The 14,704-nt window shown below is 42.2% G+C and overlaps 1 protein-coding gene across 1 annotated transcript in view; it reads right to left on the minus strand.

Annotated features, from left to right (window-relative positions):
* Nucleotides 1-14,704, minus strand: part of LOC120985300 (kielin cysteine rich BMP regulator) — a 149,601-nt gene that overhangs the window by 16,027 nt on the left and 118,870 nt on the right. Inside the window, exons 40-49 of the mRNA XM_040413498.1 lie at nt 14,131-14,224; nt 12,979-13,152; nt 10,863-10,945; nt 10,640-10,760; nt 10,470-10,552; nt 9,950-10,049; nt 8,254-8,342; nt 7,881-7,983; nt 4,568-4,710; nt 3,398-3,570 (exon numbers count right to left, since the gene is read on the minus strand). Of these exons, the coding sequence (XP_040269432.1) occupies nt 3,398-3,570; nt 4,568-4,710; nt 7,881-7,983; nt 8,254-8,342; nt 9,950-10,049; nt 10,470-10,552; nt 10,640-10,760; nt 10,863-10,945; nt 12,979-13,152; nt 14,131-14,224 (1,163 nt within the window). The remainder of the gene's footprint in view (nt 1-3,397; nt 3,571-4,567; nt 4,711-7,880; nt 7,984-8,253; nt 8,343-9,949; nt 10,050-10,469; nt 10,553-10,639; nt 10,761-10,862; nt 10,946-12,978; nt 13,153-14,130; nt 14,225-14,704) is intronic.

Genomic DNA, 14,704 nt, shown 5'->3' on the forward strand with positions numbered 1-14,704 from the left:
ATTTCACTCCATTCAGAATGCATTAGGATAAAACTGATCAGGATTCTTCCGGCATAGAGCCCCGACGACGGAACTCTATGCCGGAAGAAAAGAACGCAAGTGTGAAAGAGCCCTAAGGGCTCGTTCACACGGAAAAAAATTGTGTTCCGTATACGGGCCATTTATTGCGTTCCGTATACGGAACCATTTATTTCAATGGGTCCACAAAAAAACGGAATGTACTCTGTGAGCATTCCGTTTCCGTATGTCCGCAATTCCGTTCCGCTAGATTTTGAGTCTTGTCCTATTCTTGTCCGCAAATCACGGTCCGTGGCTCCATTCAAGTCAATGGGTCAGCAAAAAAAAACGGAACACATACGGAAATGCATCCGTATGTCTTCCGTATCCGTTTTTTGCGGAACCATCTATTGAAAATGTTATGCCCAGTCCAATTTTTTCTATGTAATTACTGTATACTGTATATGCCATACGGAAAAACTGAACCGAAACAGAAACACAACGGAAACAAAAAACGGAACAACGGACCGAAAAAAACGTCCCGCAAAACACTGAAAAAGCCATACGGTCGTGTGAAAGAGGCCTAACTGGGACAAAGTCCTCAAAAATAAAAATACAGCCACAAAATTTAATATTTTTAAAAGCATCCTAAAATCTAATTGTGAAAGGTACATACCTTATGGGAATAAAAGGTTAAGGAACAAGAAAAAACCAATGTGGATAAATAGAACTGTAAAGATAGCAATAAATGACAAAAAGAAAGCATTTGAATCACTAAAACAGGAGGGTAGCAAGGAAGCACTGAAAAACTATAAGGAAAAAAATTGAATATGTAAAAAGCTAATAAAAGCAGTCAAACTAGAGACCGGGAGATTAATTGCCAAAGAGAGCAAAACTAACCATAAAATGTTTTTCAATTATATAAATGATAAAAAGTATAAATCTGAAGGTGTTGGCCCTTTACAGAATAATGAGGGGGGAGTTGCAGAGAGCGACGAGGAGAAAGCAAAGCGATTAAATATTTTTTTGTCCACTGTATTTACTGAGGAAAATAAACTGTCAGATGAAATGCAGAAGGTAAAAGTAAATTCCCAATTTAAAGTGCCCTGTCTGACCCAGGAAGAAGTACAGCGGCGTCTTAAAAAGATTAAAATAGACAAATCGCCAGCACCAGATGGCATACACACCCGTATCCTAAGAGAATTAAGTAATGTCATAGCCAGAACCTTATTTCTGATATTTAAGGACTCTATACTGACAGGGAGTGTTCCACAGGATTGATGCATAGCAAATGTGGTGCCAATATTCAAAAAAGGTCCAAAAACAAAGCCGGTAAGTTTAACATCTGTCGTGGGTAAACTGTTTGTAGGTTTTCTAAGAGATGCTATCTTGGAGTACCTCAATGAAAATAATGCCATATCAGCATGACTTCATGAGGGATCGGTCATGTCAAACTAATTTAGTCAGTTTCTATGAGGAGGTAAGTTCTAGACTTTACAGCGGTGAATCAATGGATGTCGTATATATCTGGACTTCTCCAAAGCATTTGACACCGTACCGCATAAAAGGTTAGTATATAAAATGAAAATGCTCGGACTGGGAGAAAATGTCTGTATGTGGGTAAGTAACTGGCTCAGTGATAGAAAACAGAGGGTGGTTATTAATGGTACACACTCAGATTGGGCCACTGTCACTAGTGGAGAACCTCAGGGGTCAGTATTGGGTCCTAGTCTCTTCAATATATTTATTAATGATCTTGTAAAATATCAATGTTTGCAGAGGACACTAAACTGTGTAAAGTAATTAACACGGATGAGGACAGTATACTGCTACAGAGGGATCTGGATAGATTGGAGGCTTAGGCAGAGAAGTGGAAGATGAGGTTTTACACTGACAAATGTAACGTTATGCACATGGAAAGGAATAATGCAAGTCACCAGTACATACTAAATGGTAAAACACTGGGTAACACTGACATGGAAAAGGACCTAGGGATTTTGGTGAACAGCAAACTAAGCTGTAAAAACCAGTGTCACACAGCTGCTGCCACGGCCAATAAGATTATGGGGTGCATCAAAAGGGGCATTGATGCCCGTGATGAGAACATAGTCCTACCACTTTACAAATCACTGGTCAGACCACACATGGAGTACTGTGTACAGTTCTGGACTCCTGTGAACAAGGCAGACATAGCAGAGCTGGAGAGGGTTCAGAGGAGGGCAACTAAAGTAATAACTGGAATGGGTGGACTACCGTACCCTGAAAGATTATCAAAATTATTCACTTTAGAAAAAAGACCACTGAGGGGAGATCTAATAACCATGTATAAATATATCAAGGCTCAGTACAGAGATCTCTCCCATCATCTACTTATCCCCAGGACTGTGACTGTGACAAGGGGACATCCTCTGCGTCTGGAGGAAAGAAGCTTTGTACACAAACATAGAAGAGGATTCTTTACGGTAAGAGCAGTGAGACTATGTAACTCTCTGCCTGAGGAGGTGGTGATGGTAAGTTCACTAAAAGAGTTCAAGGGGTCCTGGATGTATTTCTGGAGCGTAATAATATTACAGGATATAGCTACTAGAGAGGGGTCGTTGATCCAGGGAGTTATTCTGATTACCTGATTGGAGTCGGGAAGGAATCTTTTCCCCTAAAGTGAGGAGAATTGGCTTCTACCTCACAGGGGTTTTTTGCCTTCCTCTGGATCAACTTGGATAACAGGCCGAACTGGATGGACAGATGTCTTTTTTCGGCCATACAAACTATGTTACTATGTTAAGGGAACCTTTCAGTAGCTTTATGGAGCTATGAGAAAGCGTTACATGCGCAAAACATATCAGCAGGGGAATGCCATGGAGATTGAATATGTAAATTAAGTTACGTTTTATTTATTGGGTGCTGGATTACCCTATTTTTCTTGAACAGACTCTATACCTGAGGTCCGGGGAAGGATCTGTGCAGTGCTACACTGGCCAAGGACTCTGTTCACACCATCTGCCTCTGGGTAAGCTGTGCATATTTTTCTTTTGCTCTGGAGCTTTATAGTGCCGAATCTTAGACAGCATGAAATGCCAACAGGCTCCATGGTTACAAACATCTATCTGTCATTCTGAAATGACTCAATAAAAAAATGAGCCACATTCGGGGCGGGGAGGCAGGGGTCTATCCCCTACCAGCTCCTTCTGGGCTGTCTGAGAGACCTGTCAATCAAACTCGGCTGGGAGAATCCGTGGGAAACCACCCCCTTGATTCTTCACATGTCTTGGCTCATTTTTTGTTTGTAACCAGGGAGATTTTTTGAATTTCATACTACCTGTCATTCAGGCAGAATGACGCTACATATATACATGATAGGCAATGCTTATCTCAACCTAATGCAATGGAAACTTTGACTAACCTGAAGTCTCCTCCTTCACAGTCTTCACTCAAGACGTAGGTACAACTACCTTGGAAGTGGTACATCTTGCCATCAAAAGTTCTGTAATGTGGGTCTCCAAAGGCAATACATGTGGCCGGACGAGGTATGCAGTGTGGACAACACATGCCAGGTATCAAGGCTGGAGTCTCATCCTGGAAGAGAGAGATCCAACTGTGCTATCCTGAACCAGGTTTAATATCCAGAAAGTGTTGAGCTTCACTATTATCTAATTAATGTCAGTTGTTAACAGTCAGTTTGCACAATAGACTATAATAATGCAAAGATATAACCTTTTTTTGAATTTTTTTTTATTTCCAGTAAAGTATTAATTCACTAGACATTATGCCCGTTACAATAACGGGTGCTAGAATTGGCCAGAGTGCAGAGCGATCATCCCACCGCGTTCAATGGACGGCGCGGGCGGCGTTGAGCGCCCGTCTCTCTGGGTGTGGTCAGTGCGGACGGTGGGTGGTGCGGACGGCGCATGGGGGGCGGCATTGATCGGCCGGAGCGATTGCTCTGCGTGCCGACCAGTTCTAGCGCCCGTTATTGTAACAGGCATATTGTAGGGACAAACAGCTGACATAAATATCCATGTGGCCTGAGGTGTGCCGTTTTTTTATTGGCCACGGGTGCGCTGATGTGGGCGGTCCGGGCAGCCGACGCAATTGTGGGCGGTACCTGCGGTGTGTGGAGTGGCTTTGATGTTATCGCGCTGTTGCTGTGGGCGGTTGGGGAGGCATGAGGTGCGCCGTGTATGTATTGGCCGGTGGCGCGCTGATGTGGGAGGTCTGGACGGCTGCGTGGTGCGCTGCGATTATATTGGCCGGCGCGCGCCGCGCATGCGCATTTAACATCGGCACACACACGCACGGACACATTGCAGGCACAGAGAGATTTTGTTATACAGGATACTTCTTGGATGACATGACTATAAAGGGACAAGATAAAAATGACGTACTGTCTAAGCACTAGTTTTCAAAATGAGTATGTCTTATAATACTGAATACAGCCTGGTATATCTAGATACATTTTGACCTTGATTGTAAAGGAAAGGCAAGCTACATCTGACACTTCTATGAACTGTGGGTCTAGTTATTTCAGCCAAAGAACATTTTCATGTTAATAAGATCATGTGTTGGTACTTACAGCAGTACAGGACACTTGCGGACACCTCTCACTATGGCAATGCACCTCCCCAGAAACACAGGTACAGGCAGTACATTCATCCACCTGCCAATGCTCATTAGAAAGGTATCTCTGGCCTTGATACCAACAGGCTACAGCAGGAGCTGTCAAAAGATGATAATATGTTAATATTAATTAAAAGTATAGAAGTTTTTATCTATCAAAAGAGTTAACCATCAGCATAACCTCGCCTTTAAATAGTAGTCAGCAGATTGCTGCTCATTAAAGATGAGCAAAAGTGTCCCAATTGCTCTGAAAATTTGTGTAGGACATTTTGAGGTGTCCTAGGATTGTATACAAACCCTTTCAAGCTCTTTAATGCCAAGACAGTATAGGTAGTTGCAGTAACCTGGTGGTTCTGTGCTAAAAGGGTTAATGGTGTTATACAGGGTGGGCCATTTATATGGATACACCTTAATAAAATGGAAATGGTTGGTGATATTAACTTCCTGTTTGTGGCACATTAGTATATGTGAGGGGGGAAACTTTTCAAGATGGGTGGTGACCATGGTGGCCATTTTGAAGTCGGCCAATTTGAATCCAACTTTTGTTTTTTCAATAGGAAGAGGGTCATTTGACACATCAAACTTATTAGTAATTTCACAAGAAAAACAATGGTGTGCTTGGTTTTAACGTAACTGTATTATTTCATGAGTTATTTACAAGTTTCTGACCACTTACAAAATGTGTTCAATGTGCTGCCCATTGTGTAGGATTGTCAATGCAACCCTTTTCTCCCACTCTTCACACACTGATAGCAACACCGCAGGAGAAATGCTAGCACAGGCTTCCAGTATCCGTTGTTTCAGGTGCTGCACATCTCGTATCTTCACAGCATAGACGATTGCCTTCAGATGATACGAGATGTGCAGCACCTGAAACTACGGTCAGAAACTTGTAAATAACTCATGAAAGAATAAAGTTACGTTAAAACCAAGCACACCATTGTTTTTCTTGTGAAATTCCCAATAAGTTTGATGTGTCAAATGACCCTCTTCCTATTGAAAAAACAAAAGTTGGATTCAAAATGTCCGACTTCAAAATGGCCGCCATGGTCACCACCCATCTTGAAAAGTTTCCCCCCTCACATATACTAATGTGCCACAAACAGGAAGTTAATATCACCAACCATTCCCATTTTATTAAGGTGTATCCATATAAATGGCCCACCCTGCATAATGTGGTTCACTGCTAAAATAGTTGATGTGATTTTACTGTGCGTTCTGTGATCCCAAGAGCGGTATATGGGAGAAAATGTTAATTTTCCGCCATAGATTCCGTTGCTAGGTGTAGGCTGGTCTCACCCCTTTGATCTGGGAGCAGTAGAGAGTCTGTAAGAGATAGCTGAGGAGTGATGAGAGCTGTATTCTGAGCGTGTAGGGAGAGTTGCAAAAAGAATCAGCAGACAGGGACCCTGAGAGCCAAGAGCAGCCAAAATGTGACTCCAAGACAAGCCAGCCTTTGAGGGAGAGAAAAATTGAACTTTACAGAAGGTTGAGAGCCATTTAAAGGGACAGTGCATGGACAACACATCCATGAAGGTAATGCATTTATGTTGGCTGTAGACTTCACTGCATTTGGTTGGGGAGAAGCTTTAAAGGGAATGTTTCATCTGACAATTTCCCATGTCACTATCTATATTTAAAGAGAAACCATAAGATCCTGCAGTTTTCGCACTGGCCACTAAGCCTAATAATTGGCACCACTTTTTGGTCTCTACAGATTACTGCTGCAGTTATCTGCTTATCTATACACAAAGTTGATATCATTACAGACAGGATTAAAATGACAGATACGGCTACTTTCACACTAGCGTTTTGGCTTTCCGTTTGTGAGATCTGTTCAGGGCTTTCAAAAGCGGGCCAAAACGGATCAGTTTTGCCCTAATGCATTCTGAATGGAAGAGGGTCCGCTCAGAATGCATCAGTTTGCCTCTGTTCAGTCACCATTCCGCTCTGAAGGCGGACACTAAAACGCTGCCTGCAGCATTTTGCTGTCAGTCCTTACGAAGCAGAGCCAAACGGATCCATCATGGCGCACAATTTAAGTCAATGGGAACGGATCCGTTTTCTCTAACACAATCTGGCACAATAGAAAACGGATCCTTCCCCATTGACTATCAATGATGTTCATGACGGATCCATCATGGCTATAGAAGACATAATACAACCGGATCTGTTCATGACGGATGCATGGGGTTGTATTATTGTAACGGAAGCGTTTTTGCAGATCCATGACGGATCCTCAAAAAATGCTAGTGTGAAAGTAGCCTAATACAGGATCCACCATTCACAATAGATGATTATCAGAGCTTATCTATTCTTCCCTTGTACAATGACCTCGGCACAGTTCACAGAGCATGGCAAAACTCTCCAATAGAAGTCAATAGGGTCCCCTCCTGACCATTGTGTCTATGGACCATTGGGCTGCCGTAAAGCAATTTTCTTAATGCACAGGTGTTTCATCTTACATTACCACATTCATTGCCACTCTGTCTAGACATTTTATTTTTAAGCCTATTTAAAATTTTTAAGCCTATAAAACAATGAGAAGTTACACAGTCTATCCACTAAAATTGTACTATATCGTTGGACAAAGTCCAGTATAATTGCTAATCAATAACTGTGACGCAGAACAACACGTCAGGCACTCTCTGATCAACAGAATTTGTTAAACTAAATTCAATATTTATTTTTTTAGAAAGAATGGTCATTTGGACAGAGTCCAGTATAACTGCTGTTTAACTGTGACAGAATAAGACGGTACATCAGGCACGCCGGATCAGCAGCAGGATTAGTATATTATTGTAGAAGATCTGTGATTGTGAAGGATGTGATGAATCTAGAGAAAGCACGATCTGCTGCCCGAGAACGATGTTTGAGGCAGATTGTTTAGCTCGTTCTTCGGTGATATGCGGCACCTTTACACAGGCCGATTATCAGGAACCAGTGTTTGTAGGAATGCTCATTCCAAATAGTCAGCTCGACTATGGCTTGGGTAATACAGTGACAAAACTATCTGTATGCTGTGTTCTATCCCTATATCTCTATTATATAACACCCCAGAATACACATGCATTTCCTGGTTAGGATGTTATATAGTGGCTATGACACGTCCGCTAAGTCACCAAAGTGACCGCTACAGGAGACATATGGTATTACATGGTGACCATGCAACTGGCAGCCCTTAGCTCCGATGGGGCATGTACACATGGATTATCCTGATGGGACAAGAAAAGTCAGACAACAAAGCCATGTGAAATAACAGTTCTCACCCTGACAAACATGACAGCATGTGCCTGGCGTTCTGACTTTCAGCTCCCCCTGCTGGCACTTAATTGGGGCACATTCCTGTATCTGACAGTCAACATGTCCTAACTGTGAAAACAAAATGGCCGCATTATCCACAGACAATGAATGTAATTGAATTAAACATCATTCTAAGTGTTCTTAAAACTGATGATGCAAGAATTATAAGGAAGGGCCCTCAAAGAAGCTTGATACACACAGTAGTCAGAGATTTTGGAATTGCAAAAATGATTCTGTTCATTAGGCATCAATGCTGGGAGCTGCAGCATAAATATTTCCTCCCGACATAGAATCCCTTTTTCTAAGCATTTATTCGTGTCCAAATATTTTACTACTCACAGTACATGTACAGGTGATACATGGATCCTGCCTGTCTGTCCATGTCTCTCCATCTGGAATGCGTCTTCCTTCAATCTCAACTATACATTCTGTAAAAAAATAAATTTAAAAAGTAGTTTCAGCAATTTAGTAGATGCGTGGTACTCCTCAATCAACAGGTGCTGTCTAGGGGAATACGGCACTTACAGATGTAGCGATCCTTATCTGACACTAAAGTGAATATGTCACCCCAATTTTGGACTATTTTCTACAGTAATAAATGAGCAGTACTGCGGGTAAGGAGTCCAGATCACAATTATTATTTTTTTCTACTGCCCTTGGTTCCACCGCTGTCAGCGCTCAAAACTGCACTGAAATTCCCTGTCAGGACTGCTGTGCTGTTCTAACATAATGGAGAGGACTTGTGCACATGCACACCGGTCCTGACAATGTATTTCAACGCAGCTCTGAGCACTGACAGCGGGGGAACAAGGGGCAGTAGAAATAGTGATCTGGGCTCCGAATCTGCAGTACTACTCACGTGTTACTGTAGATAATGGCACAAAAACAGGTTGAGAGATTCCCTTTTAGTAAACAATGGAAATAAACTTTTAATTGACTTTTTCAATGGCTTATGCCATGATATGGCAGTCAGATGTGACATCACACTCAGGTTTAGAACTGCTACATCTGTACTGTAATAGCATACGTTTATACTGCTAAAATTAATACATTTGACCCTGTGGGTAAAAATACCAAAGTAAAAAGGGCAATAAAAAAAGTCAAAGAAATGTAAGATGGCCTTACAACTTGAGTATAATAAGTGCACTAAGAATGTTACCAAAGCATGCTATATTTGTAGGTCATAATGTTTTATAGTTACTGTAAGTAAAATGCAGGTGAAACACACTACTTGCTTCTTCAATGGAATACAGCAGTAAACATCTACAACTTCATACTTATAAAATTATACAATACTATTTCATATCAACTTATAAGGGTTATGCTACAAAAAGTATTACTATGCAGTGAATAGGGCATTTCAACTGAAGTATTATATTTCAATATACATGCAATAAAAATATTATAGTTTTTTCCTCTCTGGTAGCGCCCCCTTCTGTTCATCCTTCTGGTCCACCCTCTCATGCATTCAGTGATGGACTAATATGCTCTCTTCTTCCTGTTACTAGCGGCGTAGTGATCTCATAGTGAAGCGGCCAAGATGCAGGTGTGTGATTGTCTTATCTGACAAGCTATTGCCCACCCACAGAAAGGGAAGAAACATGTCTTCCAGGTATGTAAGGGTCACACAACATGAAAATTGTGATGTTGCACTGAGATTTGTCAATGGGGTCACAATGTGACACATAACAAGCCACGACTGTAACAGTAGTACAAAATCCAACACTGCCACAATGCAAATCACTTGCAACTTGTGACTTGCCTGTCACTTTTCTGAGATTTGGCAGTTTTTCCATCCAGATCACAGCTCTCAGCTTGCACGACAAGTTACACAAATGTTTTTGGCTGCACAACTTTTCTCAAACATGTCACGTGACTTGTCAATGTCTAGCCCTGGACTTACAGTGGTACAAGGAAGAGTTGTATAGTTGTGGTATAGCCCTTTTAGTAGTCAAAATCAATAAAACAGCAACACAAATAAGTATGCAATAATGAAGGTACCCAAAAGCAGTGCCCTGTCTACCGTAGTATTTACCTTTGCACACAGGGCAGCATGATCTTGGTGGGGTGATTTGCTCTGAACGGGGGCAACTGAGAAGAGGGCATGGTTTGTGCTCACATATCCATGTTAAATCCTGAGGTAAAAACACATAAATGACTTAAATATGATACAAACTGCAGTTGAACAGAAATCTATAGGGCCCCATTGTTCACTAAAAGAGTTTAAGAGGGGCCTGGATGTATTTCTGGAGTGTAATAATATTACAGGCTATAGCTACTAGAGAGGGGGCGTTGATCCAGGGAGTTATTCTGATTGCCTGATTGGAGTCAGGAAGGAATTTTGGCTTCTACCTCACAGGGTTTTTTAATATTCTCGCTCCCCATTAAAGCACCTTAACATTGCACACAACCACAAGTCCTCCAGTTTATTACAAAGTCCCACTCCCACCCCTTTGCATTATATACTTTGTATGTACCGTATTTTATGCCTCTGGACCCAAGAACGGCAATACTATGAAATGCATGTATTCTCATCTGGAATGTTATTTCCGTACCTTACACTGGCACATGTAACAAGGGTCATTCCCTGCCTGGATCTCACTGCCCACCAGTAAGTCTGTACAATTACTTAAAGCCTCTGGAAAATAGAAAATAGTTGTTAAAAACTGAAATTGTGACACTAATTATCAAGTAAGATAAATGATTGGTTAGAATTCAGACTTACGTGCACAGCTAGCACAGCACTGGCCAAAAGCAGGAGGAAGAATTTGATGTTGAGGACAATCCACCAGGCTGGGGCACTGTTTTTTTGTGCATCGTCTGTACTGACGACCATCTGGTAAACGCTAAACACAACATTTAATACAATGGACCCATTATATAGATAAGCAAAAAGACCACAGTGAAGTTATTGCAAAAGCCAGAGATATCATATGTCCACCTCTCACCTCACACGTGCAGATTTCACAGGGGTCATCTGATGGGTGAAAGCTGTCCCCTGGAGAATATACTTTTTTGCTAGATATACAGTCTGAAAAACACAAAGATTAGGTTTCAAGCACCAAAAAGAATAACACATATGAGGTGACAGACGTAAATAGGAAAAGTCCATCCACCCACAGTTCACAGTGGTCATGAAATTCCCACTGCTCATTCTCATCAACCTCTTCACTGCCTGAGACCACCAGGAATGCTGCCACTGACCTCCTCAATATGCTACGCCACTAAGGAAGTCGGTATAAAGCCCTTAAAGAGTTTCTCCGGGATTTTAATATTGATGACCAGAGATGAGCGAAGTATTGAAAAATTAGATTCGGCTCCCTTGCCGAGTGTTCCAAAAAGATTTGCTTCATGACGAATGACTTTGTCACGAATTGCATTTCTTTGTAAGTAGTGGGTGCAATGACAGGATGCGATAGGGTCCGTCATTGTATCCCTCAGACATTGATATTACAGTGTAAAATAAAAAATAAATAAAATTGTACTTACCTCATCCATTTGACCGCAAAGAGCTCGCCGCCTCCATCTTGATTGAAGATCTAGCGTGAAATCTCATGCGGCCCGTGATGGCCTCATCACGTCAGCCGGCGTGGTGACGTCATACGTCACCATGAACAGGATTTTGTGCGAAATTTTCAATCAAGATGGCGGCCGATGGCTCTTTTTTTCTACATTTTTTACCGCCATTCAGGGAAATCGATTCCTTACCACAAAGCATAAGGAAATTCGGCTTCGTGGTGAATCAAATTTTTCCCTGAAATTCACTCAACACTATTGATGACCTATCCTCAGGATAGGTCATCAATATCAGATCAGCAGGGGTCCGACACCCGGGCACCCCCGCCGATCAGCTGGTTGAAGAGAAGGCCGCGCTCTGTGCGAGCACAGCTTTCCCATCAATGTTTATCTGCTCGCCATCGACATCGTGGCAGCGAGCAGGTGTCATTATAAGCCGTCCCATTCACTTCCATAGGACGACTCGTTCCTATTCAAGTGTATAGGAACGAGCCGCCCTATAGAAGTGAATGGGACGGCTTATAATTACACCTGCTCACTGCTGCGCTGTCGACGGCGAGCAGGTTAACAGTGATGGGAAATCTGTGTTCGCACAGAGCGCGGCCTTCTCTTCAAACAGCCGATCGGCGGGGGTCCGACACAATCTGATATTGATGACCTATTTTGAGGATATGTCATCAATATTAAAATCCTGGAAAACCCATTTAACTATTGTTGCCAAAACCAACATGAATTTCCTAGCCCACCAGATGTTCATTTCCAGCCATCCTTTACCCCCATAGACCACAAGGGAGTAAAAATATGGGTAAGTTCACAAGCAACTTTGTGTAAAATCTTATTAACACGCTGCAGGAAATTTCTACATGTAAATTGACATTGGGTATGGTTTTAAATTGGCAGCTTGTCAGTTCTTCCTGCAGATTTTCATTGCATTTTTGTCTTTACAATGCATAGGGTGAAGTCTGTGGCAAATATGCAACACAATCCACCTCAAAATCCGCATTTGAAGAGGTCCTCCGAGATTTTGATATTGATGATGACCTACCTTCTCTGGGAGATGCGGTACTTCTTTGCATATTATTTTCCTTCTCCATATATAATTAGTCTCCTTAAGGAGAACCAGTACCTCCACGAAGCAGCTTTATAGCAATAGTTATACAGTATCGTGCTGTCTTAATCCGTCCACTTTATAGGAAACAGTGTCCAGGTCCCTAAATGCACCACTCACTACCTACAGAGGCTTAGAGGGAGCATTGCATTTCATCCTTCTTTGGTGCTTGCATGTTCTACCACCCTAAGATCAGTGATCACTTTCTTACTTCCTATCTGTATTTTGGTGACAAGATCCTGGCGGTGGTGGCCACAGCTACTGTGCTTACTACACGTACTATATACACCACATGGTTACTGACGTGTATGCAGAAAATGTGTTGCTAGATGCAACAGAAATGATCCTCGTCAGGTGAGAAAAGGCATCAGGAAATGTATAACTTTGCAGGTTGATACTTTCACAACACAATGAAATTGCAAACGTATCTCCATTCCAACCTGCACATAGAGGACAGCATTCTCCGGGAAGCGTTATCTTGTTAGTGCAGGATGTGATGCACTGCACTTTGGAACAGGTGGTAACACCATCAACACACATGCAGGACATGCAACGATCCACGGTGGAAAGCCAGTTGCTGTTGTCTCTGTATTCCCGACCATTATATATACAGCCTGCAAAATACATAGATCCCCAGCTCAAATATTTTGGTAGAAGAGTAAAAATGAGTAAGTGGGCAAATACAGCAGTAGGGGATTTGAGAATAATGCCAACATTAAACCTTAAGCAAATCCCTGAAAGCAATCATTAAAAGACACCAATCATCATAACACTGCTTGGTACGCCCAGATTGTGCATTGCATTTTTATGGTGGCAGGTTCCCTTTAAACAGTTTTGCAATCAAATGAATGAACAGGAGAGATTGCACAGTAAAGCATACCGTACACTCCTTCGTGGGCTACTTTTATAGTGGCACTGTACTTTCATTAAACTTTTCATCTGTTTTAGGGACAAATCAAAAAGTTTAGATTGGTAGGGGTCTGAGTCCTGCGACTCCCACAGTCTCTAGAGCAAGTTATACTCTGCTTACATTACATGGAAACTAAAGGTGGATTTAAAAGGCCCGATATTCGGTTAGATTATCAGGAATGAACGACATTCCCGACAATCTGTCCGTCTAAATGTGCCGCTGATCACTCGCGAAAAGCTTGTTCATTGGGTGATCCTGTCATTTGTGCAAGCAAATCAATTCTCGTTTCTGGGCAGCAGATTGTTCGGTTTAAACAGCGATCTGGAGCCCAGAAACAGTGTAGCCCAGATCCATCGTCCTCATATGGAGGTGATCGCTGTATGTAAATGCAGTGGTCTCCTTCACTGAAAGAGCAGCTGACTGTTGGGGAGGAACGCTTCCTTCCTGCCAATCGGCTTTTAGATCGGAGCGTGTAAACCTGCCTCAAGGGCTTTATTACACCACCAGATCATCTGCCAGATTTTCTGACAAATCATTGATCAGATGTCCATTTACACTGATTAGACAGATATTGGTCAGATAATCTGTTGGTGTAATACAGCCCTTAAACTTAAACTGTGAACATGGCTTTTGTCTCATCATAGAGATCAAATAACTGTAAAGGACTCGGCATAAGACTTACCTCTGCAGCGAGGACAACATGCTCCTGGATCTGTCACCTGCTGGGTGCAAGGTAGAGGAGGACACATAGGAGGATCACACTGTACATTTCCTGCCTGTAAGGGAACATCAGATAACATTAACAAGCTATTCATTCAATGCACTCAGGGGAACATTCCGAATAATTCATATTTTACCTTCCACAGGGTCAATACCTACTCATGTTCCCCTATGTCTTATTGCTGCTTTATTTATAAAAGTTTCTCTGATTTGCAGCATGGTACATGATCTAGCAGTGGCAGGGGTGCACCTAGCCTTTCTGCTGCTTGAGGCAAAAACTGCACCCCCCCCCAATGCCAATTTCTTAATTTCTTAACTTATCCCCTTTGCCACAATGAAAGCACTCATTGTCCATGGCCCTTCCACTGCCCCCCTCTTGCCCCTACCTGCGGCTGCCTGAGGCGATCCCCTCACCTGGCCTCATTGGTGGTGCACCCCTGAGTAGTGGTCACAAATTAGACTTGTGCAAAGATCTTGTAAAACTTCACTTGACATACAAGTGGTTCTATCATTGGTGATTAAATTACCTACAAGAA

The sequence above is a fragment of the Bufo bufo genome, chromosome 1 (assembly GCF_905171765.1).
Source record: "Bufo bufo chromosome 1, aBufBuf1.1, whole genome shotgun sequence".
Lineage (NCBI taxonomy): Eukaryota > Metazoa > Chordata > Amphibia > Anura > Bufonidae > Bufo > Bufo bufo.